This window comes from Mesoplodon densirostris, chromosome 5 (genome assembly GCF_025265405.1).
Source record: "Mesoplodon densirostris isolate mMesDen1 chromosome 5, mMesDen1 primary haplotype, whole genome shotgun sequence".
NCBI classification, from domain to species: Eukaryota; Metazoa; Chordata; class Mammalia; order Artiodactyla; family Ziphiidae; genus Mesoplodon; species Mesoplodon densirostris.
The window spans coordinates 29,284,536-29,312,255 of record NC_082665.1 but is presented as its reverse complement, the minus strand read 5'-3'; the positions used below and the strand labels follow the sequence as shown (position 1 = coordinate 29,312,255).

General features: G+C 36.1%; 1 protein-coding gene across 1 annotated transcript in view; it reads right to left on the bottom strand.

The window, feature by feature from the left end:
- Window positions 1–27,720, bottom strand: part of SAMSN1 (SAM domain, SH3 domain and nuclear localization signals 1) — a 144,609-nt gene that overhangs the window by 109,001 nt on the left and 7,888 nt on the right. The window contains exons 3-6 of the mRNA XM_060099793.1: window positions 13,707–13,744; window positions 11,023–11,060; window positions 9,183–9,269; window positions 2,412–2,491 (exon numbers count right to left, since the gene is read on the bottom strand). Coding sequence (XP_059955776.1) covers window positions 2,412–2,491; window positions 9,183–9,269; window positions 11,023–11,060; window positions 13,707–13,744 — 243 coding nt within the window. The remainder of the gene's footprint in view (window positions 1–2,411; window positions 2,492–9,182; window positions 9,270–11,022; window positions 11,061–13,706; window positions 13,745–27,720) is intronic.

The window sequence follows — 27,720 nt, the reverse complement described above, 5'->3', positions numbered from 1 at the left end:
GTGATATGAAAATATTCACCCTTTTAAGTTATTATTCCGTATTTTGATCCTTTCTACTTTTATATAGTTCTAAAAAGTTCTGTAATGAATGCATATCATTCTTGTAATATGGAACAACTCTCAACTTTGGTTTTTCCAGGAGGCTGTTGTCTTCCCAGACCAGACCTGAACCAAGTTGGGGCTTGTAAAGTGAAAATACGTGGGACATCAAGTCTGCAGACAAGTTCTCATCAACTACCTGGTTCCCAGGGTCTCATGGTTCATGTACTGAGCCTCCTCTGAAAACTCACATAAAAATACTGATTCCTGGACCTCAGACATGATAATTCAGTTGGACCAGTGTGTGGCCCAGAAATCTGCATTTTTAACAAATACCCTAAGTCATTCTGATATAGATGGTCCCCAGGCCACACTTGGAGAAACAATGCTCTGGTAAGTCATTTGCTCACATGAGGAGAGGCTACAGTCTGTTGCAAAGTCCATTCTTATGGATTCCACCAAAAGGCCAGTTTCCCCTTCACACCACAGAATGGTTCCCTCTCTCCTTCATCTTTCAAAGGATAAACTGCTTCTACTTTTCTTTTCCTCAGTCACAAGGAGTTAATATATTAATAATTTTCATAGAGCTGCTTAATATTTAATAATACTCTGTTACACTGAAGTATTCTGTCATACAGAAAAAGTGTTTCTTAATTAACTAAGCTCAATTGAATGCCTACTATGAATAAGAAGAGGAATATTAAAGATAGATAAGACCACCTCCCAACTCTCAAATGAAGATTTCTAGATTAGATAGCTCCTGCCTGTCTGTCACTGGGTATGAATTCCCTCAACTAATCTTTAGTGATAAACTACATAGTACATTTGAATGTTTATCATTCTAGAAGAATCATTTCTTAGCCAATTAAAATGTACAGAAAGTTTGGTGTTAAAGATTTACCTTTAACCCTTTAGTCTAAGAATGTTCTACATCATTTTCTTATTTCTAAGAGATAGTTCTATTTTTCTACTAAAGACCTAAAGAAGAATTCCTCTGGGCACAAAACATGTCAGGGGAGCTCTTACTATAAATCAGTTGTTATTTTTTCCTTGCTATCAGACAGTGTTTCACTTAAGCTCATCTAAATTTGGGAGGATGAGACTGCATGTTTCAGAGATAATCTGCCAGCTGTGCTCGTGAAAGGGTCATTAAATTCTTGCAAAGAGTAAGAGGAGAAGGAAGGGGAAAGAGAAGAGAGGAGGCTCTATAACAACAACTACATTTTAAAAACATCTCTTAAAGGCCAGCCATGAGGCTAAGTGCATTAATGAAGTATTTCACTTAATCCTCATGACAGCCATGAGATATAGGTTCTTTATAGATTGATTTTACAGATGATGAAAACTGAGGCATCGAGAGATTAAGTAAATTGCCCAAGGTCATATAGCTACGAGGGCCAAACTAAGACTCCAGCAGAGCTCTGTCTGTTTTCAGAGCTCTCAACCGTGCACTGCAGGAGAACCCACTGTTTGACAGACTTCCCGGCAAAGTGGAAGCTGGTGCAGCAGCCCTCTCGGGAGCATAGCTCCATAACTCCGGCGGCATCAGAGCAGCCAGCAGAAACTGTGCTTGATCAAAAGTTATGGTCTACTGTCTAATTCATCAGAGGACCTCCAACAGCCTCAGAAATCATGCTGGATTTAGGAATTTGAGTTCCCTTTCCTCACCAGATCAACCCCTCATAATTCATATGCTACATACCATCTGCCTATTGATCAATCTACTGTGCTGAGGAAGGTCAGTTCTAAATTTTCTAATAAAACCATCAGAATGATGAAAGACAACCCTATGGCTGTCAGAAAAATATCAAAAATCAGTATGATGACTGAGTTGGCCCTATTGACTCATATATGATTTTTTGTTACAGGGTGAATGGCAATTTTTTGCTGTTAATTAATGCTATGTTTTTATTAGGGAGGCCCAAGGTTCAGACACTCTTAATTGCTTGAACTCCTGGGCTAATTAATGCAAGTTTTAAAGGGATATGTCAGAAATCACAGTATATGTTTTTATATCAAGCATAAAACATGAGGGACATGCCCCTCGCTGAAGATTGCCAGATAATTCTAAACACTTAGCACAGGTCTTTTCAGAGAAAATCCCAGTATATTAATTTACCAAGTTCAGAGTTACTTATCAAAAGGCTATAGAGCATGATGTTTTGTATAATCAGAATGGTTTATTAACTCATCATCATTTAATTTTTTTCATTTGTATTCCAATTTACAGAGACATAAGCATATGAATTACAAAACAGCCTGCAGTAACTAAATACAAAATAGCTACAAGGCTAAGTATTGTACACTACGTACACATCAATAACAAGATGATTTTCACAAAACACCATGTAAATGTTGATTATTTACATTACCTGATAAGAAATGCCTTGTAGTTTTTTTCCTTGAAGAGTATGTCTATTATTACTCAAAAGAAAATTATCTTCATTTAGATCTATGAAAAGAGGTAAGCATTACACAGAGATTATCAGAAATGACAAGATTTAAGAAGTTTAAGTGCAATTGAATACCTAAATATTTTTCTTTAGTCTATTAAGACATTATATTGACTAGACCATGAATGTTTACTTTCTTAAAGATACACTGTTCGTATAAGAAACCAATCAAAGTAAAATAGAAATTTAACAAAAAAAAAAAAAAAAAAAAGAATGCCTCTGACCAGCTGTGTCCTTGAGCAAGCCATGGAACTTTTCTGGGACTCAGTTTCCTTCCCACTTATAAAAGAGTAGCATGTGAGCTACTAAACCACTTTTAACTCCAAAATGCTATGAGGTAATGTTATCACCTCACTTGTTTCTGTTAAACTGAGCTTTCCATCCCTGGCATTTTGAGCTTCATTAGCTTATGTCTTCTCAACATGAATTATTTATGTTGAAATTGTTCTCTGCCTGCTTTGGTAAAAGCTTTGGAGTGTGTCATCCATTTGCTTGCAGCTAAATGAAACCTTTTCAAAAGATAGCAGCATTTCCCTTTCAGGCCCTGTGAAAGGGGCTCCATTTATATAAATCTGACATCCACAGTGTGCTAAAAGAAGACAGAACTTCATGGATCACTTAATCCAAGCCCCGTAGTTCACAGATGAGGATACTGAGACACACAGAAATCACCTGGCCTCCAGGCCAATGACTTTTTCTTTCACCTTCACTCCCTTTTACTTCCAGTCACTACTACTACTTCAAGTTTCCACTATTCCTCATTCTTGTATTCTGAGGGTGAGGAAGGAAGAGGCAAGGCCTACCTTCCATGCACAGTGAAACATAGGAGTAGGTTTATCCCCCAATCCCCATTATAGCTATGGTTAAAAGATATATTAAATTCACAGCTCAGTCTCAGAATTATTTACACCACCTAGTTAATATTTCACATCAGAGTCACCACACTACAGGGCTCCAGAAAATACTGAAATTTTAAATTGAGCTGGTTTTGTGATCTGGCTCTTTGAAGAAAGATCTACCATCACACAGTCAGAATGATAGAAACAGAGTTTTTACACCATTTTTTTTTTTTTTTTTTTAGTTTCTGTACTTAGAAAAATTCTTTCCTCTGTTCCTATATTCCTTTTCATCTCTTTTCTTTTTTTTTAATCCTCCGAACCTGAATTTTGGAGAGTTCCCTCTATAATTACTCTTTGGGGCTCAGGAAAACACCAGTGAAGTAGACTCCTGTACTCTCGAATCTGGAAGCCACAGAGTGAGGGATGTGCACAATGCATTTATATCACTTACATAACAGTGCAAGTCAGTAAAATGAGTGATTCATACACCACGGTGGGAAGAGAGCACTAGGACCCAGAGTACTCCCAGAAGATGCAAGGCCTCAGTGGAAGCTTGAAGAATGGAGATTGTTTGGAAAGGCAGAAGAAAAGGAAAAGTTACAGATACAGCAACAATGTTGTGAACACTAGCCTATAGTGTGGAATAAGTGGAACATGTTCAATTAAATGTAGAGATTGAGATTGGTCACCTCAGAGGCAGTTCTGGATACTGCACAAGAGGAGGTGAGCCTGGGTGGGTGAGTAAGGCCAAATGTCAATGGACCTTGAGTGCCAGGTGGAGGAATGTGGACATAACCCACGAGACCAATGCTGCAAATATAAACATCTACAGAAGGCAAATAGGTAATTTAACTCAATGAAGTGAATTTTGTCAAGGAGACATTGGGAGATCTGTGGTGAGGTGAAGGTCTGCCATTGCTAATGGGCTGCCATTGTTCTCAGCTCTCTCAACAGAAATCACCTCAGACTTTGGACCCAGGATTGGCAATGTCCCTCATGTTCCTCAGTAGAGTATAAATATATGAATTTTAAGGTAAAATTTCTTGATTTTTAAAAGACTGTATGGCCTAAACAAGCTTTTTCTCAAAATAAATTTATTTCTAAAACTACCCATTTGTGGCCTCTGCTTAAAAAAATGGGAGATTTATGAGGGTTTTGGACAAAGAAAGGGACACCAGGAAAATGGCATTTTATGAAGATTAACTCTCTGTCTTGTAATCTTATACATTTCATTTATTTCTAATCTCCCCAATGTTACCCTGCCAAAAACATTTATAAAGATAGGAGCAATTTGGTCTGAAGCAGCAACAAAGGCAATAGTTGAATTAGGCAATATGCAGGTTATATTTTCCAAAGACAGCCACAACAATATCTCCCATAGCACATGTTCTTCTGCAATGTGACCTTAGCACTCCTCCATCAAGAAATGGAGTTTAATTCTCCTTCTATTGAATTGAACTGGCCATAGTGATTTGCTTGTCACAGGAGAATGCAGTGGAAGTGATGTTTTGTGACCTCTACGTCTGGGTCAGAGGAAGCTGGCAGCTTCTACCTGGGTCTCTTGTGATACTCACTCTCAAGACACTTCCTTGTGTGATGTGTGAAGCTCCCTCTCATATCTTTCCCTCCTGAAACCCAACCTTTAGCCTGGGAAAAGCTCAAATTACATGGAGAGGCCACATATCTGTTCTCCAGTTGACAGTCCCAGCTGAGCCCAACCTGAAGTTATCCCAGACAAGTACCAGACATGTAAGTGAAGAAACCTCTAGATGACTCCAGCCACCAGACATTTAAGTCTTCCTCAGTCATTCAAGTCTTCCTAGAGGAAGCCTCAGATGTTGTGAAGCACTACCCTGACTAAATCTCTGACTGGCAAAATCCATGAGCTGAATAACATTTTGCTTTATGTCATTATGTTTTGGGGTGGTTTGTTGTAGCAATAGATTATCTGTACATGCATGAACTACATCAGCGGGTCACAAAAGACAGTGTACATAAGAATGTATCTTCCAGCATAAATGTTCAGACTCCAACCGCTCTTCAAATGCAGATGCAGGAAAAAAAAATGGGATTTGATTTAAAAAGCAATATCTCTAATCAGCTTCTAGGTGATTCTAATGGAAATTAGACTTCGGACCATACTCAGGTAACTATAATTCTAGTAAGAACTCTCCTAAAGAATTGAAGGGATACCAAGACTCATTTGTATAAAACACTAGAACTCAGAGTGTTCTTGTCATTCAATTCAGAAAGGCTTCCTTAGAAATAAAAGAGGCCTGCTGTGGCAAGCAGCCTTTGCTTAGGAAGTTTATTCCCGCATCATAAGCAGACATTCAGGTGTGAGATCAGACTTCTCTCTGTCATTCCTCAGGTAGTCCAGTCTAAACAGAGTTAAAGTACATGCTCTTGGGAAATAATGTCTCAATCAAATTGTGGTCCCTGAAAATTAAACAGGATGGTAAATACACCTGTGACTCTATACATTTACCATCTTGAAAATGAGGGTATCAAGCCAGTAAAGAAGAAGACTTAATAAGATCTTGAGAAGCTAAACTGAAATATTTATATGCTTATGCTTACTCTGAAAAGGCTGGCCAAATAATGATATTGACTAGAATTCAAGAAAGAATATTTCAAACTAATGGTAACTCCAGTGTTAAACTGGAAGGTCCTAATATCTTTACCTATGGGGTTTTTATAGTGAATCTCATCAAGATCATATGTAAAGAGGATTTATTTTAAAAATAATTTTGCAGCAGCATGAGTGGAGTTAATTTTCCTTCCATCACTAACCATGTTTCCTGAATGTATCCAGTCCCTTACATCCTTTACAAACATAGCCAATTACTTTCACATATTTTCTGTTTCATGGAATAGTCTATCACAGTAACACCATTTGAAAAAAATCTCTAAATCTCCAAGTGCGTTTTGTTTCCTTTACCATTTTTTAAATTTTGCTTTGTTTTTATTCTTTGTACTTTCTGGTATAAAATAATGAAAACCCTGTTCTTGAAAATATCTTTACTTAAATCATAACTTGATCTTGGGTAAATTCCAATTCATAGATTTCAAAGTTTATTCTTTTCAGGCTTTTGTCCCCCCCATAAAACTAAGACCAAAATAAATTTAAAGATTTTTTTTTTGTTGTTGTTGTTGTTGCAGTATGCGGGCCTCTCACTGTTGTGGCCTCTCCCGTTGCGGAGCACAAGCTCCGGACGCACAGGCTCAGCAGCCATGGCTCACGGGCCCAGCTGCTCCGTGGCGTGTGGGATCTTCCCGGACTGGGGCACGAACCCGTGTCCCCTGCATCGGCAGGCAGACTCTCAACCACTGCGCCACCAGGGAAGCCCCAAATTTAAAGATTTTTAAAATTTATTTTAATTTACTAAAATGAATATTATGAATATTCTGCCTGTTTAGAATGCTAAAAATAAAACAATTAACATGAATTATAGATTAATTTCCCTTGATACCTAAATTATGCCAATCTTTCAGTTGTAAAGTCCTGAGCACTCAATTTAGGCTGCATGTATTTTACAGATGTAGTCTCAGTATCACAGATGTAGATTTAGATGAAAGTATTCTTAGAAGAAGGAAATAGACTACATAAACTAAAAATGCTTCTGGCTCTCAACTATTGTGATAAAATTTGTCTTAAGCAACATAACACAATCAAGTTATTGGGGTATGTGAATATCTTTATGGATTAAAATACCAGGCACAAATCCTTGGCTAAATATAGCCTGTGGAAGTTTCTTTCATCAGGCTCAATACTCTTAGGACTGAATTGCTGTTAATATAACTTGTGTCATGTGGAAATACCATTTTGATATTGAAATTGAGAGGAATGGACTTTTTTTGGTTCTTGAAGTATGTAATAGATTCTTTAGGAGTTTATGTCACTCCTATCATTTCCCTATATGTTTTCTTCTGTTTTATTGAAAGATGGTCTTTACAATTTCATCATTAGTGTTCAATAAAAACATGGGCTGTGGATGATAACAACAATGCACCTACCTATCTTCACCTCAGTAAACTTCACAGTCTGCCTATCCTCAGACCCAGTAAACCACTCTTAAGTAATTATGCAACTAACAGCTAAATAGTAGTGTTTAAAATGAGAAAGAAATATTATAGGTTGATTTGTAGGGCACTGATTGCTTAGAAATACTCTGAGCCTTCCAAAGAAAACTACTACACCCATAAAATTCAAGTCCACAACTTGTGGCTCTCCCTCTCCCACTAAATTTCTCCCTTCAATTTACAATGGAACTGACAGCCTTGGTCTCAGGCCATCAAATCTTTCTAGCACAGCATTGATCCCTAAGAAATGTCCTGTGACTCAGCTGGTACTGCTGAAATGTCAGCTGAACTTCTTAGGCACACATGCACACACACACACACACACACACACACAGACTGAAAAGGGTGCTTAAGAATCTGAGAAATATCAAAGCTGAAAAGTCTTCTTTAAAGGTTTTCTTTTTTGTTCTCTGACAATGAAAAGATCACTAATCAGAAGCACCTCAACTCAGGCCAAGAGTTTTTGCTGCTTTGTCAGTGTAACTATAATAGAATTACTTACCTATTACTGCTAAATTTATAACAAAAACAAAACCCACAACATTTTACAAAAAGGATGTTAAAGAAAATAGAATACTTGAAGAGGTTTATGGCAAAATTTATGACTAAAATAATCTGTAATATAGTTATACCTTCTTTATTCACAGATTAAGGTACAATAATCTAAAAGTAACACGTGCTTATTAAAGAGGTGGATGAATGAATGGATGGATGAATGAATGTTTGGTTAACTAACTGAGGTGTGAATGAATACAGATAGCATTCATGAGGTGAAGACAGAATCCAATCAAAACACAATATTAATAAAACATTTCCTATAATTAAAAGAAAATATCTAAAATAATCCCCAAATGTTCCACCTATTTATTTATTTATAATGGAGAAATCTGTGAATATTTAAAAATTAAGTTAAAACTATTTACCAAAACATTATTCAATCTTGGATAAAATTGATATATTTCAAAGGAAAATGATTATTTTCATAAATAATTACATTGTAAATCTATGAGCTCCTTCATGGAGCTCAAAAGGCAAAATCTGAATAGAATGTATAATCAAACCATTAAATTCCTGACTATAAAAATACATTATAATTCCCTTTGTCCCCAAATATTAAAAAATATTTTAAAATTAAAAATCAGAAACTCTTAAATAACCGATAACTAATATAAACAATTATTTCTTCTTCCAGCAACATTGGAAGGAGAATACCAAGCAGATCAACTTTTTATGTTCTTGTTCATCTTTCTGAACTCTTAGGACTTTCTGTTTTGTTCATTACCTTCCCAAAGTTAAGTAATTTTAGTTATGAAGTCTTTTATTATTAATGAATTTTCCTATAATTGAATGCTAATTTGCTTTTCTTGGGATATTTTTAATCATAAAATGACATAATTTTGCATTAATAGTCAAGTTTATTTCTCTTAAATTCTTAAAGAAAACCTAAAAATAACAACTGTTAATATATTTTTGCATTCTTTTAGACATTAAAGACTTTCAAATATTTTTGCAACTGATTCTTTGCTTCAACAGGAAACTTAATTACATTCTACTTCCTTTCTGAATGTCTGTGTGTATCTACACACACACACACACACACGTATATATTCTATTAATAATATATACATTCTATTCTATTAGTTTTTCCTTTTTAAGCAGACCACACTGCACTGCTTATTTTAATGAAGAAAGATGTAAATTTTTCTTACCTGCCCTTTAAACTGCTTTGGGAAAATGCAAAGTCAGCTGAACTAAATTTAGCAATTACCTTTTAGCTGACAGAGTCTTCTGATGTGGGAATCATTCTCAGGCTTGCTGGGTTCCTGCCAAGTTGTGTCATTCACAGTTTTTCCCTCTAAAGCAAAGCAGAAGATTGGTTAGAAGAATTCACGGTAACATCTGTGTAAGAAATTTGATATCAAAACAAGTTCAGCACACGGTTGTAACTTGGTAAGTAATATGTTAAGAAAGCATTGTGGTCCATTCTGGGAAGTTCTGGTCCCTGACGGACACTCCCAGATGTTCTGTGGGCTCCCATTTATTTCCATAAACTACATAAGCACTCAAGCATAGATGGTAGAAGGTTGCTACTGAAATACCTCTTGATAGCTTTTGATTACATTATTCTTTGGAGTATTTTTCTTGAATTAATAACCATTTATTTTTTATACATCAATTAAAGTAGCTCCACCCTCCACATTCTTCACTGTTTTTAACAAAATGATTAAGTAAGCGTGTAGAAAGAACATTGAGTTGTTTCAAGAAACTCTTAAGATCCTTGACTGGGAGAACCATGATTTTCCCAGACTTGTCCTTCTAACACCCGGGGCAGGGTCTAGACATGTTTTAAAGAAGTGAACTGCACCAGAATAAAGAACTGGAATCCCTTCTAATCTGTTTACTGAAGACTACGCATCCCACATGCTGTATCACACCATTGACAAAGCAAATTTTAAATAATGCAACAAAAGCATCACACAAACTCAGCATGCTGTGCTGTTTTTAAAGTCAGTATTTGCTCTCATATTTGACTACAGAGAAGGAAGGTGATCATCAAGAATTATTTTAGCATGGACACATCTAGAGTCTTATGTGCACAAACTGAATATGCTATGAGAAGGGCATATATAAATGGAAAATAAAAGAGTGACTACTTCCTTTTATTTCAGATCATGCACTATTCAAATCAGGGCTAGTATTCAAAATATTTAGCAACTACTGCCCACAGGGCCTTGACTAATGAGATAGGACTCAGCCCCTGTAGATGTTGCCACTGGAAGAATATCAGACCCAATTAAAATGCAGATGCCCTTGGTAGATGCATCCATGGATGATCATCACTTTGGCCTGAGTGTGTTTTTCATACCCTATCCAGGAACCTGGTTTTGAAAAGAGGAAAAAGGGGGTTTAAGCATCCAACTTCTAGGTGTTGCTAAGGAGAAAGGGTACCTACAAGTTTGATGAACTGCATAAAAAATGAATTATTAACTGAATAATCCAGTTGTTTTGTCACTACAAATGTTTTATAATTAGTATAAAACATTCTATTTTTCTATATTCTGTAAAGGAAAGAGAGATATCTTCCATTAACTTTCTAAAAATAATTAGATATTTACTTTAAAATTAAAATACAAATCAAGCCAATTGCCCCTATTATTACTATGGGTACTGTAACCACAGAAACTGAAGAAAAGCTCTGGTGCTTGAAATGCTGTGGAAAGTCTTTTATAATTCAACCATTTTTTATTTCTTTTTTATTCATTCATAGATTCCTAGATATGAAAAGATATCTAAGAGATCATCTTGACCATGGACCTTCCAAGCTAAAGTTGGGAAATTGGAAGATAGTCAGCCAATAAGCCAAAAAGAATTATTTTTTTAATATAAAAGGAAATTATTCTGAATAAATCAATGGTTTATTTGTCTTAGCCATTTAAAATTAGAATGGAACCACATTTCTTTTTTTGAATTTCTTCTATAAAATTCAAAGACAAATCAATTTGACTTTCATCCATTACTTTCTGTTCCTTTATGGCATTAGCAGCAGAAAATCACTCTTAGAGAAAGAGAACATATCATTTGCATAAGTAATCTTATGAATTACTAACCAAATACTTTGTTTTCAGACATAGATCTCTGGATTGACCTAGAAAAAAAAGGAAACCAATATTTAAGTCTAGATTTAATAATTTATATTTTAAGTGAACAGAAATTAGGTCACTTAGACATGTGTGCAATGTCTTGGAGAGCAGGAATAAATTCTAAGTTCTACATATGGGCCTGAATTTTCCTGACTCTGGATGGCAAAGTACAGTTAATACATATTGCCTGGAAATTTCTGTGCAATATGAAGAAACTAACTTTCATAAATCTCACCACCCCTACCCCTGCAAAAAAAAAAAAAAAAAAAAAGAGTGGGCCATTTCTACATGAATGCATCTCAAGATAATCAAATAGTTCATATGGGAAAGTTCTTTTTCAAATAATTCTATTCAATAAATACAGAAAGAACATTGCAAATTGAATATAACTATTGTACAATCCCTAATAAAACAATAAATCGGGGCAATAATTACCAGTTGCTGTTAAAGTTTTTAATTGAAAGGCCGATGAGCAACTTAGTGCTGGATGGATCAGTCTGATACCATCTGAACCCACTAAGCAACTTCACAGTTGTAAAAATAGAGACCACCAGATATATGAGCTTCCAATGTAATGCAACAGGAAATATCCAGTCACTGATGACCTACTTTTAAAATATATAGAGATAGATAATCAAACTTGAATCTTATCAAGCCTGGACATCTAACTAAAAACTTACAGGAAACAGAAGAGAGAACACGTGTTTAAAACACACACAAACACACACACATATACACTCACACACACACACACAAGGATGCAATCAGTAAAATTCAAAAATATGGAAAATTCCTCAGAACGAATAATCCAGTTTCTCCAGCAAATAAATGGGGGGAAAGACCTATAAATTAAGAAACATGGACAAAATGCATCACATGGATCTTCTTTGGATCATGATTCAAATAAACTAACTACTGTTTAAAAAGCACTTGAGGCTATCAGAGACATTTTAATACTGACTGTACACTTGGTGATATTAGGTTATTTTTCTTATTTTGTTCTAATACAGCTGTGGTGTTGTGGTTATGTTTAAAAAAACAATTCTTGTTTCTTAATGATATATTTGAACATGAAATTGTCTGAGATATGCTTTAAATAAAACTCAGTGAGGGGAGTGGGAGTGGGGAGTCAGATGGGTAGAGATGAAATAAGATTGACTATAAATTGATACTTGATTATGTTAATCAATTTACACATTGGGTGAACACACACACATAGTGTGCATGTAAATAATTTTGTCATAGCTGGAGTGTTTTCCATTATTCACCTTTTTTTTAAGCTCAAGGTTGTAAGCAAAAACTTACCTATATAATGTTTCTTTTTTTCTTAACCATTTTATTTTGGTTTGTGTTAATTTTTTAACACAAAATGCTCATTCAGGACAGCTCTTGGGAAGTGACAAGTGTTCCCAAAAAAGCTACTTATAATATTATAAAGTGAAGTAGGTGTATAATGACAGGAGAGGTTATTCCCTTCAGGGGAGTGATGGACAGAAGAACTGAGGAACTCAAGAAAGTCTTCAACTTTAACTGGTTGGAATCTGAGAAGCGTGTTAATTGATTTGGCTTATGTTTGAAGATTCCTAATTCAGTCAGCATCAGGTACTTTTCCTCTCATTAATCCTCCTTCTGCACCTCCATGTTTGGGTATCATCTAATCTGTAGAAGCATCAATCATCAGCCAATGCCTGTAATTTTGTTTAAGTATTTGATTTGGGATTAGTGAGCTCCTTATCCATGGATAGAATAAACAGCTACATAGGTGGGGCAATTTTTAAGACTGAGAAGAACCCTGCTAAAAAAATCCCTCTTTACTCCCATTCATGCTTAAAATGCCACTGATGTAGTTTAACTAGGTAACTATGACTAAAATACAACTACCCTTGCCTGGCAGGTGCTCTAAACTGTTAATCATGAAATTACCTACTTACTATGGCTGCATTTTATATCCTTACTGGGAGAAAGCTTTGAGCAGGAAAGGAAGGAAAGACTATGAAAACACCAAATGTTTTGTGGGAGGAAGTAGTTGGGGGAGGAGGAGAGGCAAGAGCTGTCAAAAAAGACTACATCCAGAAAGAATTTCACATGTTAACAATTTTGTCTCAGACCATTCCAGAGTGCAAGGAAGCCGTTCTTCTGTATCATCAGCCACCAATCTGGAAATTTCCCCATAAACCAACTTCCTGCTCCTATGTATTTCTTGCTTATTAGTTAAAAATCCCATTACCTTATGCAACATGTGTGTGTCACGTCCTCTGGCAGCTTAATGTGCTGAATATAAAGCCAAGCCTGACCTAAATAACCCAAATCTCTTTGCAAACACATTTTTATTAGGATTAGAAGAACTCCAGAAGGTTAATAGTTCACCGATAGAAACATGTTTTTGAGTAGGCTTCCACTTTAATCTGAGCCTAGTTTAGACACATGTTTCTTCTTCTGAAAATTTAATTTTCACATCCCTGTCTACAGGAATGTCACAACACAAGTTTCCTAAGCATAAGCATAAACATAAATGTTAGCAGGGTAAAGCATACCTAGATTTGTACATGATGATTTTTAAAAAAGCACTTTGACAGGAAACCCACTAAAATAGTCTATTCAACATTGTAGAACTAAGAGAACATAAAGTTTTCAAAGTAAATTTGACTTACTTTCTTTTTGGTTTTGCATTCTCAAAATGAGAAACTTCCTGTAAAATAAAATAAAAAGTAAAATAAAATAATACTACCCCAAGAAACCGGAAAGAGAATTCAAGTACAGTTTATCTTTGAGTATAATCCAAATGCAGTTCATTTTGCCTTTTCCTAGTAAAATGACTGTATTTTAGTAATTTATTTAGTAGAATCTTGTTTCTAGTTTTTACTTTTTTCTCTCTTTGTCTTTGTAACCTTGATAAATGTTTACCTCATTGTAAGTCCGTGACAGTTAGTGAGCAAGTATTTTAAACAAAAATCTGTAATTAAATCCTTGTAGCCTCAAGTTTATATTCCCCTTCAACCCACCAAGACCAGGGGGAGAGACACATACCAGAGTATGTTAATTACATTATCTTTCTTTAAGAAAGATGGAAAGTAGCCTATCACAATACCCTAAGTGTGTTGAAATACACGTGTTATTCATCTGACCTTTTTCTTCAGAGCCACTGATGCTATGTAAAATCTCTTATACTTCTGGCAGAAGAAATATGTTGCCACATCTTTCACCATGTTCGAAAGAGCTTAAACTGCTTCCAGGTGTCTTTAAGAACTCTTCAGATTCTCTTTCTCATTCATCCACTCCTTCATTCAAAAACCATTTATGTTTTTGCTGTCCAGTGTTTTTTGAACACCTACTATATGATAGGCAACAGACCATGTTCTGAAGGGTCTTGTTTGGCGAGGTAGAAATTTGTGTAGTAAAGAACATTGAGACCAATATTCCACATAGTGAGAAAAGCAAAGGCTGGAAGGAGTGGTGAACAAAAATCAAAAAAGGAAAGTTTTTTTTTTAAATTAAAGTATGGTTGACTTACAATATTACATTAGTTTCAAGTATACAGCATAGTGATTCAGTATTTTTTTGCAGATGTTACTCAAAGCTGTTTTTATTATTCCACTAGTTGACAGTATTAGTCTGAGCACTGTAAAGTTCAGGATAAGCTTTCCCCTACATAGTAACTGAGGGGGACCTTTCTCAAACCCTTATTGTGTTTTTATCAAGATTTAACTTCAAAGACAATTTGAATTACCTATTTCACATTGTTGGGTAGAACTGAAAACCCATATACTGAAATAATCAGTCCCCAGCTTGAGAAACAAGTTTTGCCAAGTTAAGATGCCTGTGGATCACCCAGAGGACAATGTCTTATAGAAGAGATGTGGGGGTGAAGGTAAAAAAGTGGGAGTCATGAACCAAGCCCTGAGGTGAATTGAGATATCAACAGACTCTGAGGACTTAATGGTTAGATTGATCACTCCTTCGATTCTCTGTGCTTTGTCATCAGGGGTCCTAAAAATAATCAATCTCTGTCCATGGTCTTTTTATGAAATTTTTTCAGTCTGGTCTAGAAGTCTCCAAACCTCAGTCTGGAAGCTAACTGTATCATTTTCACCACAATCAGAGGACACACTAGCTTTGTGAGGGTCATCAGGAAAGGGGATGGCCACCCATCTTTGTAGTAGCATTTTCCTGTCATACATATTTGTAATGTAGCTAGGAAGGAGCAAACTCTATGTTCCCATAATCTATGCAGTTTGGGCTAGTTATGTCTCAATAATCAGAATCCATTGTCATGAGTCTCATTAATTTGTTATGTGAGTTTAGATCAATTTCTTTGGATTGTGAATATTGTACTCTTCAAAATCATTCTACCTCTTTTGAGTATAAAGAGGAAAGGTGTCTGGTCTGGAGTTAAGCAGTACAGAAGGTGGATTTGAAATAAGAAAGATAGGAAACATTAGATATCTTTTGTATTTGTTATCATTTGAATCATAGTACTTTTTGAATCCATTTATTATATCAATAATTCATTGTTTTCTGCTACCAAAGAGATTTAATTCCAGATGACACAAAACTTGTGTGCAATTGAGCCCCAAGTGTTTGAATTGGGGCAGAGGGCATATTATTCAAGCACAGCCTCTTGCTTCAGCTGGGTGAAGCCTTAGCTAAGTTAATAAAATCAGATGTTGGACCAAAACTGGTTAAATATGCATGGCTACTGATTGTAGTGAAAAGGACACAATTAGCTTCTGAGCTGAGGTTTAGAGACATCTGGACCAAGACTTGAAAGAATTTCATAAGACCATAGATGGAGACTGGTTATTTTTAGAATGCACGTTGTCACAACATTCTCTAGGGACTATCTACTTTGTTCTATTTTACTGGAATCCGGGTCATCCAATATTTGCCTGTAATGAATCAGCTTAGGTTCGGGGATCTTTTATTAAAGAGTTTTCTTGTAATAAATACTTTGAAAAAGATTTTGAGCTAAAACTTCTTTCGAATCCTTATTAAGATGAAAGAGTTAATGTAGTTCTCCTTAGGTAACCTTCTTCCTACAAGAGGGTAGGGAGAGTCAAGCACACTAAATTCAGTCTCAGGTGTGATTATATGAAGGAAAGGGATTACTCAAATAGGGCAACATCTACTTATAAGAATAAGACTTCTGTTCCCTGGGTGTTGCTTAATTGTAGATGACTACTGAACTGGTTAAGCAATTTTTAGTACTTCTTGTACCAAGCAGTCTGCTTACATAAGCAGACTGTCATGTACTTTGGAGTTCAGACCCTAGGTTCTTTATTTCTGGAGGGGCAAGTCAAGAAGGACTATACAAAGCTTTATTTTTAGAACTATATCTATGTGTGTGTGTGTGTGTGTGTGTGTGTGTGTTCACGCGCGTGATACTCTGAACTACAAAAGGAAAATACCATTTCAGAGAGTCAGTGAAATCATTCTGTCTAGTCCATTAATTTGACACTTGCCATCAATACCAGGTAAAACTTGTTCCTGTTAGCCTTCATTATCCCCTAAGTCAAACACTAATCATTAGTCTTACCTTTCATTCACTAGGGAGTTTGTGGCTTAATTTAATTGTTACCCCTGGCAATTTTTAGGAAAATAAAAAAATATGAAATGTAGACACATTATTATAAATGGGCCAGTAGAAACTAAAGAATATGTCCAACCTATGCTATTTTTCAAGTAGATGAGAGTAGGCTCTAGGAGCAAAGCATTTTCACATAACTATGAAACTAGGTCAAATTAAGGAAAATTTAAAAACAATTAGAAATGAAGAAAGAGAAGGTGCCATTTAAAAGGATAGAGAAATTTTGGATACCAACTGCCATATTTCTATTCTCATGCAGTGGTTACAGTTGACTGTCCTTTGGGATTGAGTCTAATATGTGCCTGTTTCTTGTGTTATTCGTTTTTAAATCTTACTTTCAAATCACAAAGTCAAAAGGAAAAATGAAGTGAAGAATATGTCAGGAGTTGTTGTTGACCAGCTAATGGAAATGTAAAAGGTATTTCTGCACAGAGAATAATGACTGACAGTAAATGATGGTGTAAATCCCATGGTGAATTTTTAAGACTTAAGAGCTGATGAGATCTGACCTTTGATTTACAAATGAATAAATTGAGGTTCCAGATGGTAAATTGACTTGTCTAGGGTCATACATACAGTGATTTACCTTGGTTAAATGCTCGTCATATTTTTCATTCTAATGTATTCTTTAGAATCATATAATTCATTCATTCATAGATTTATAGTTCATTCAACACTTATTTAGCATCTATTATGTACCAGATACTCTTTTAGAGTCAAAAAAGAATTACAAGTGGTTCTTCTCTCAAATATCCACCATCAATGACCGCTGCTCTCAGGATCCTGTTGGATTCCATGATTTTCCTAATTTTGATGATTAAATGAGCTAACCTTTATAAAATCCTTACATGATTCCAAACACATTGAAGATACTTACAGATGTTATTTCTCATTAGATTAATTATTCATTAATAGTTACATGGAATTCTGATAATGAGGTAAGAATTGAACATAAATACAAACAAACACACACACATATTGGTATACATACATATAACTTCTTATTAAAATAAGCTAACCCAGTTCCTATTTTATTCAACTCATTCTCTTGCAAGAATAAAGATAATTCACTTGCATAACTAAAATTATTTTAACTAATATCAAAATACTGTGATTCCAAGAATGCCACATCCAAACTGAATGAGCTTATGTCTGGACATTTCTTAACTTCTTAGGCTTCAATAAAGTTCCCACAGACGTTCAAAAAAAGAAAGGGAAATTCTGTGAATTTCCCTTTAAAAAAATTCTAATAGACATCTGGAAAGAGGATGCTTACGATGCTTCAAGTTTAATAAAGTGGGCTAATTTTGCAGTGCACTGAAAAGCCACCAGAGTGATGAAAAAATGTATACCCAGCTTTCAGCTCTGTTCTCAAAACAAGGAGGAAGTTTGTGTGCTGGATAACAAACCATCACCCATGTGAAGGAGTCCTGCCACCCATGAGGTCCTCCATCCTGCCTCTACACCTGATTACAAACATGTGGTGAAAAAAATCACATGAAGAAGTCTCCTAAATTATCGAATAGATCACACCACAAAGAGAAATGTTAGTCAATATAGCTAGTTTGAGCCCAGGTGGTTAAAGCAAGTTACTAAGAATGACAAGACTTTTATAGCTTTTCTAATTTCTTGATTTAACACATTTGAGAAATAATAATGGTAGAACACTTATGGATTATCAAGCACACTTCCAAATGCTTTACATGGAGTAATTCATTTAATCCTCCCAACAATCCCGTGAGGTTTATACAGTTATGTGTCTTCAATTTACACATGAATAAACTGAGGCACAGAGCAGTCAAATTCTTGCCTAAGGTCACATAACTATTAAGTGGTAAAACTGGGAGTTTATGCCTGATGCCTTAATGAGTACACAATGCTACTTCAATACTTGACTACACACATACAAAATCTACCTGTCCTCTAGATCAGAGATCCCACAAACGAACTGTTGGCCAGAAGAGAGAATGGCTAGAGAAATGTAATACTATATGCCACTACTAAACAAAAAATTCAGAAAGCACACTTTTACTAATATGAATAATTTAGTGTTTTTTGCACATAATTCTTTTTTTAATTGAAATATAGTTGATTTACAATGTGTTAGTTTTAGGTGTACAGCACAGTGATTCAGTTATATTTAGTTATGTGTATAACTAAAGAATATATATGTAAGAATCTTTTTTAGATTCTTTTCCTTTATAGGTTATTACAAAATATTGAGTATAGTTCCCTGTGCTATACAGTATGTCTTTGTTGGTTCTTTATTTTATGCATAGTAGTGTGTATATGTTAGTATTATTTGGACAGTATATTGATGTGTTTTGAAGGCACTAATCATTTTGTGAATGCCATCATCATCATCAAAGAATGCCCATATTTAATTAAAAATGGGCACTTCACGAATCATTGAATTTAGATGAGAGACTGCACATTGGAGGCCCCCCAGTATATTACTGTAATAAAATTATGGTTCTCAGGGAAAACAGATTTTATCCCCCCATGAGAATGCAACGAAGAAGCAGAAGCAACCTCAGCTCATTGTGATGGGAAAAGTAGACTTTCTTGCCAGCCCACCAGTTCCTATCAAAGAGTAATAACCCTATACGCTAATGAATTCTGATTTCCCCAAGAGAAGCAGGTGGTGTATGGCATCCCAAAAAGGCTCATCATCTCAGGGCAGACCTTATAGCTCGTAGTGCCTGGAGAATGCACGGGTACTGTATCTAATCCATGAGGGACAGGGCTGGTAAATTGCATAGAACTTTGCCATTCGTCTACCGGTGTGCCAAGTGAGCTTTCTATCAATCCTGAGCTAACAAACTCCTCTCACAGTGTTATAAATATCCAGGATGGCAAAACAGGTTACTTAGAGGATGGTTATTTGCATTATAAAAGATTCTTCCTTTTCAAAAAGATTCTTTTCCAGACTTCCATTGTTTTTCATGGAAAAGCATTTTATTTTAAATATAGCAGTGTGTACATGTCAATCCCAAATTTCCAGTCTACCCCTCCCTCCCACCCTTCCCCCCCCCGTAACCATAAGTTCATTCTTTAAGTCTGTGAGTCTGTTTCTGTTTTGTAAATAAGTTCATTTTTTAGAACTTTCTTAAGTATCCTTAAATGTGTTCTGACTTATGAAATTATATTTACACAAGGTTTTAGAAAGGGGAAAGACAACTAATGTTTAAATTTCATGTTGCCTGCCACTTATATCATTATTTTATTTAATCCTCAGAGCCACAAATGGAACAAAAGAAAACCAAACAAACTTGCAAGAAGTGTGATAGGAAATAAGACGGGTAAAAATATCAACTTCCATCCTTACAGTGGAAAAGCACCAAACTGGCACTCCAGGACCTGGCTTGATCTCCCAGGTCTGCTACTAAACTGGGCCAGTTCCAAGAACCCTCTCAGAACTGTCTCTACATCAATAGTATGAAGGTTAGTGAACAAGAACTTGAAAATCTCTTCCAGTAAAAACAATCCATGTTTCCTTATCTACAATATTTCAATCCAAAGTCAGTAGGGATGACAAAAGGTTTTAAGAGAAAATTAAAATGGGAATGGGCTTTTTTGCTTTACAGCTTTTTCTTTAAAACATGAATAAAGAGATAACCATGGCTTTCATTAGATTCAATTAGTAATTATATCATGAATTTAGGAAATAAAAAAGAGAATAGGGTGTAATTAACCTCAATCCATTGATTTTATTTTATTTTAACATAAGTTTCTATTTATGGGAGGAAACTAATTAAAACCAACAGAAAGTGTTCACATATGAATTGGTGGCAGAAGAATAGCTGTATGTGATCGTAGATATAATGGGTAAAAAATAAAAATGAAAGAAAAGTGCAGTGTTTTTTATGAAAGCGATCTATGTTTTATATGTCAACTTGTTATGAGTCATTTCACAATCTAGAAATCAAGAAAAGGATTGCATGCACTGTTTTGACACTGACTCCTCTTGTTCATAGTTTGATGAAGACCTAGCTTATGGGATGCCATTGTTAGTCTCATTTTCTTCTTTTAGTGTCTATGTTATTAATAGCTATGTCAGTGCTGATGTTAATATGGAGACAGAACAAAAGAACTCCCAATTTTAATAGTTCGGAGGCAAGTAAGAAATGCAGCTGAGTGTTTAGAATACCAACCTGGGAGTCACCTACCTTGACTTCATTACTCACCTATTCTAAGATATGTCACATTTCAGTGTCCATTTATTCGTTTATAAGACACTTGGCTCTAAGTGATTTTTAAGGCCTTTTCTGGAAGATGCTAGGACAATGTGCAGGGATAATGTCTTACCTTCCTTTCACCATTTTTAACTGTACTTCTTCCTTTTCAAGCCCAGCTTAAATCTCACCTTCTCCACTGAACTTGCATGGTTAAACCACAAACCACTATCATGTTCTTAGTCATAACACATTATTGATCATTTACTTTGTGCCTGCCACTGTGCTAATAATGTTAATTGCACTGTCACTTTTTATTCTCAAATAATGAATGAGAGTAACAAGCAGTTTCCTCATTTTATAGGAGAAGAAACTGGGCTTAAAGAATTTGAGGAACTTGTCCAAGATCACGTAGCTGGTAAATTTCAAAGCTGCCATTTTTATAAAGTTTATTTGACCCCCAAGTGTTGTGCTTCTATTACATTATTTTTTTTTGAAGTTCCTTCTGAGAAATATTGTAGAAGTTGGGCTTGATACTTATAATACAGCATTTAATTACATAATGTCTTATTTTATTCTCTAGATTTTTTTTTTTTTTTTTTTTTTTTTTGCGGTACGCAGGCCTCTCACTGCTGTGGCCTCTCCCATTGTGAAGCACAGGCTCCAGACGTGCAGGCTCAGCAACCATGGCTCACGGGCCCAGCCGCTCTGCAGCATGTGGGATCTTCCCGGTCCAGGGTACGAACCTCTGTCCCCTGCATCAGCAGGCAGACTCTCAACCACTGCGCCACTAGGGAAACACTCTCTAGATATTTTTGATATACATATTTCTACTGTAGTTGACAACTGTCATTCACTAAACCTAAAATCAATGTGTGGAAGAAGGAGGAAGAAGAAGAAGAAGGGAGAAAGAGAAGGAGAAGTGAAGGAGGGAAGGAGAGCAGGAAGAAAAGAAGGAAAGAGAGAGAGAAAAAAAGAGAAAAGAGAAAGAGAGAGGGAGGGAGGGAGAGAGAGAGAAAAGACTCCCATTGTTACTAGGATGAGATATGTGGCTTAGGTCTTATCCATCACATGGGCAAACTTAAGACACTGATTCAAAACTGACTAACATGGGAGAAAATGTAAGGTGTGGGCATCCATTTTTAATGTAGCAAATCGCAGCAGAGACAGTGTGGTTCTGGAGCCTACTGCTATGATAGTAGCTTCTTGATTTGGATACTTCCTGATGGTGGCGGAAGCAACAGCTCTCCTGGGGGTGGCAAGTTTTGTAGTGTGCTTCTCAGTAATTTCTGCAAGCTCGGCTAGAGTATCTATCTTCAGCCTCCCAAAAGTTCTGAGATTTCTTTAAGCTGTAATCCATTTCTTTCTACTTAAATTAGCTAATGTGGATTTGGTTATCTTCAAATTAATCCTGATCAATAACTCATCAAGTTAATTTTAGGTCCTGTGTTAGTTATCTATTGCTATTCAATATATTACTCCAAAATGGAATGCCTTAAAACAATATACATGGATTATCTCACAGGTTCTGTGTGTCAAGAATATGGGTAGGACTTAAACGGATCCTCTGATTCAGGTTTGCAGTCAAGTTATTGGCCCAAAGGTATGAGGTTTCATCTAAAGGCTTAGCTGGGAAGAGTATCCTCTTCCAAGCTCACCTAGTGATTGTTGGCAGCATTCAGTTTTCTGAAGCCTGTTGAAATGAAGGCCACTGTTCCTTGCTGGTTGTAGGCTGAATGTTGCTCTTGGTTCCTTGCCACCTGGGCCTCTTCTAGATGGGATCTTGCTTCACCATAATGTGCAAGCAAGAAAGCAATGGAGACAGTCCTCTTGCAAGACAGAAGTTATAGTCTTGTATAACTTAATCATGGAAGTGACTTCCTATCACCTTTGCCAAATTCTATTGGAATCAAGTCTCACACAAAGAAAGGTGAGTATTACATAAAGACATAAATACCAGAAGGCAGATGTGATGGTGAATTTTATGTGTCACCTTGGCTTGGCCACACAACCCAGGTATTTGTTCAAACACCAAGTGAAATTATCATTTAAGTCAGTAGACTTTAAGTAAAGCAGATTACTTTGTATAATGTGGCTGGACCTCATCTCAATAGTTGAAGGTCTTAAGACAAAAAAACTGTAGTCCCCCAAGGAAGATGGATTCTGCCTCTAGACTACCTTTTGACTCTTATTACAACATCAGCCCTTCCCTGAATCTCTAGCCTGCTGGCCTGCCCTCCAAATTTCAGACCTGCCAGCCTCCATACTGGCATGAGCCAATTCCTTAAAATAAATTTCTCTTTCTATATATCCACATCCTATCAGTTCTATTTCTCTACAGAGCCCTGATTTATACAAGAGGGTTCATTAGACGCCATCTTAAAAGTCTGCCTTCCACAGTTCCAAAAGGAAAATAATACTGTTTTAGGTTAGAAAACACTCCCCCTTCCAAAAAAATTTAAAATGTACACATGGAACCATTTTAGAGCAGCAAGGGACCTTGGAGACCATTTAGTCTAACCTTATTATCTTATAGAGGTGGAAACAGAGAACCAGATAGTGTAATGACTTATTCGGCGCTATTTAGGAACAAAGCCAGGGTAAGAACTCAGTTTTCTCTCTTAAGGTCCTTACCATTGGCCCATAAATTCTCCTAAGTTGAGAGCTGAGAATTGCACTAATTGCCTGAAGACTGATTATAGTGAAGGAAAATCTTCGTGGGCAGATAAACTACTGATCAGCTGGGTTGTTCTTCCCTTCAGTCGCTCTTCCGATAGCAGGTAATTGTTTTGTACCATTGCTGCCTCATCCTCCAACCCAGATTCCTTAATGATCAGTAGTGTTCACAGCCAAGATGGCAGGCTGGGTCATGGATCCTACCAGTGGCTATGAAAGAGAGCAAAGCTAACTGGCCAAGGAGGGATTAAACCCTTGACCTTGACCTCATTAGTGCTGAGCTCTAACCAACTGTTAGACATGTATTGTATCATTTGTCTTTAAAACTATGAATCTGCTATATTACACTCTTATTAACATCTGGTAGCTGGGAACAATTTAATTGATTTCTCCAGTGATTTTATCAATGCAGAATGTTGATGAATGTGAGTACATTTAAAAATTAAACTTGCATTTAAAAATATTTAAGTTAAAATGGACCCCCCCCAAAAAAAACAGCACCTGAATTATAAATTAGGCTAACAAGAGCCACCGTGATAGATTTTCTTGTTTACTGTTATTTACACATGGAAGGAAATCTAGGAATGAATGTCAAACATTGCACTCAAACTGGGTGTTCATGATTTGAGGCAATTTGTGGAGATTAAAATCTTGGGTTTTCTAATGCACGTAACAATAAATCCTATTGCTTCTCCTTGTCCAGCCTGGTAAAAATCAATGCTTTTAGGTAAGGAGTGTTGATTACAAATTATTTTGAACAGTTATTTTAAAACGATCCAAGCTCAAAGGAGAGTCTGACTTAAAGTCATTTAATCAAGGATATTAAATTAAAGGATCACTCTGCCCTGGTGTGACGGGTTGTAGAAGGAAGGAAAATGAACATGAACATGCATTTTGCCAGGTGCTTAACGTTTGTTTTAACATTTGATCCTCACTACAAACCAAGAGACAGACATTTTTATCCATATTCTATTGCTCAGAAAACTTAGGGTTAGAGAAATTCAAAATCATTCTCAAGGATACACAGTTCTCAGCTACCTGGGGAGCAGGAATAAAACTCAAGTTTATTAACTTCATTGCCCATCTCAAGTTCTCTCTGCTATGTCCTGTATATACATATATATTTATACACACACACACACACACACACACACACACACACACATATATATATATATATATATATATATATCAGATAGTATTTAATGTACATATAAAAAGGTTGGTTCTTTATCTTCCTATCTTCCCCTCCTCTTCACTTCTCATCTCCCTAAAACATATTCTCACACTCAGACTCTCCTACTCTCTGTGCATAGATGTACATGCATAACACACACACACACATGCTTGGGACAGAAGGACCAAAGAACATTAGTATTTGGGAAGCCAGAGCTGCAGTCTTGACTCCATCCCTCATTTCAGACAAGTCATTAATCTCAGCCTCCTCATTGGTTAATATACTTGTTCCCTCTGGTCTTGTCTCTTCCTAAAAGTATATAACTAAGTGTTTATCTTCAAGTATTTTTATACCTTATATTTCTTTTATAAGTATTCCTATATATATATATATATATATATATATATATATATATATATATATATATATATACGTATATATACTTTCATAAGTAAAGTAGAGGATTTATATTATCTGATTACTCTGATGCCTCAACATCACCAGCAAATTCAAGCCTCTAATTCTATGCTGTCCAACATTGTAGCCATTTCTCACGGTATGTGGCTATTGAGTAATTGATACTTGGTTGGTCCAATCGAGGAACTAAATTTTAATTTAATTTAATCTTAATTTTGAAATTGAAGCTGGGTCAAAAATACACAATTTTTATTGTTTCATTAGGAGCAGGATTCACTTTAACCATTGAAACTTTAGCATCTGAATTGAGATATATAAGATACACACCAGGGGCTTCCCTGGTGGCGCAGTGGTTGAGAGTCCGCCTGCCGATGCAGGGGACACAGGTTCATGCCCCGGTCCGGGAAAATCCCACATGCCGTGGAGCAGATGGGCCCGTGAGCCATGGCCACTGATCCTGCGCGTCCGGAGCCTGTGCTCCGCAACGGGAGAGGCCACAACAGTGAAAGGCCCACGTACCACACACACACACACAAATATATATATATATCATTAACTTTTTATAATAATTACATGTTGAAACCATAATCTTTTAGATATATTTGCTTAAATACATTATTAAATAAATTTCCACCTGTTTCTCTTTTGAAAAATGTCACTCCCTGAGTCAGCAAACTTTTTCCGTGAAAAGTCAGATAGAAATATTTTAGGCTCTGTGGGCCACATACAGTTTCTATGGCATGGTCTTCTCTATTTTTGTTTTTGTTTTTAAAAAAAATTGTTTCAATGCAAAAGCTGTTCTTAGCTCTTGGGCAGTACACACACAGGCCTCCTGGGGCAGTAGTTCTAGCCGCAGCTCTACAGTGACACATTTGCCCTTCTAACCCCAGTGCTCAGTAGCAAGAAGGAATGCTCTTCTCTGAAACTGAACTAAGCTGAATCCATACCTAGGATTGTTCTCCTCATTTTACGAAGAGGATACTGAGGTCTAGAGAATTTAAGCAAATTTCCCAAGTCAAATAGCTGGTAAGTGCAGAGTTAGAATGAGAATTCATATCTGCCCAGCTCCAGGGCTCACGTATGACACTGCATCATACATTCTCCATTATTAAGACTTTCCTTAGTTTGATTAATGAACCTTCACCGAACCATTCATTCAGTAGTCATTGAATGAATATTTGTGCAACATACAAGTAATAGAGACATTTCCCCTATTCCACATTTAAGCTCATTTTTGAAAAGGTTCAAATATCTTACCAATTTAATTTATGAGATACAAAATGAAGTGGAAAATTGATAATTATTTGCTAACTTCAATCAATATAGATGGCAAGCCTGATAATTCAGCCTTGATCCTGTTAACCGCAATTGGCAGAGATACAAACATTTTATGTTCTTACTTTTTTTTCTAATTCAAGATGCTTTATTAGCTTCAGACGTAATAAAGAGGTGCTAAAATAGGTAGAGAATCAAGGAGTAACAGCCTACATTTTAACCAATGTAATGACAAAGTAGTCGATCTCTAGTGAGGCTAGTATGTTAGTCTATTTTCCTTCAGCATGTTTGTTTAGTTGCATGATCATTCACTCTGTCAAACTTTATAGCTAGTTTTTTTGGGGGGGTTTGTGTTTGTTTGTTTTTTCTGGCAGAAGACCTCCAAAACTCTCTGGCTTTGCCATATACTATAAGTGGATCTCTTATTATTTATCTTTATGAAATTTAATAAAGTCTCATTTTAAATCAATTTCTCTTTAGACCAGCTCTCCATTACCAACCCCTCCTAGAACTGCAATTAAAATGTAAACTAGATATTTTTGATGTTCTTCATTTAAAATCCCAACATTAACTTCTTTCCCTTAAATGCCTTCTCTATCCTTAATTGTGCAGTTTGTCTACAACTTATCATCTGCTTTGGGACTCTGAAGCATCTTCCGTCCATCTGTGTAACTCCTCATTTTGATTAACATGGTGTTTTCCACATAGCAAAGCTCCTAATAAGTATGCATAAATAAAATAGCTTTTTTTTTTTTTTTTTTTTGCGGTACGCAGGCCTCTCACTGTTGTGGCCTCTCCCGTTGCAGAGCACAGGCTCCGGGCGCGCAGGCTCAGCGGCCATGGCTCACGGGCCCATCCGCTCCACAGCATGTGGGAACTTCCCGGACCAGGGCACGAACCCGTGTCCCCTGCATCGGCAGGCAGACTCTCAACCACTGCGCCACCAGGGAAGCCCAAAAAAATAGCTTTAAGGGAAGCCAAGAAACCTAGGATTCTTCTTTCATCTTGGTTTTTCTTTTCAATTCATGTGGCAAATGACATTTTTAGTATGGGCTACAAATTTCCACTGTAACAACTAGATATGCTGTCGGGTTGGGTGTAAAGACTTTAAGTTTGAGAGCACCTCTCCTTTCCAGTAAAATTAAAATCACAAATACATTTGGGCTGAGGACTCTTGGAGCTTGAGGAATAACTCCATTAACTTTAGGGATGTTTTCATAGTATTTTCAGAACATTAATCCAAAAGAAGAATCTATTTCCAATTCTATTAAAACTGGTCCAAATCTCTTTTTCCTTGAGAAAAAAAAAAAAAAAAAAGGAAAGTGAGAATAGTAGTAGAAAAAAAGCATCCATTCTTCAGA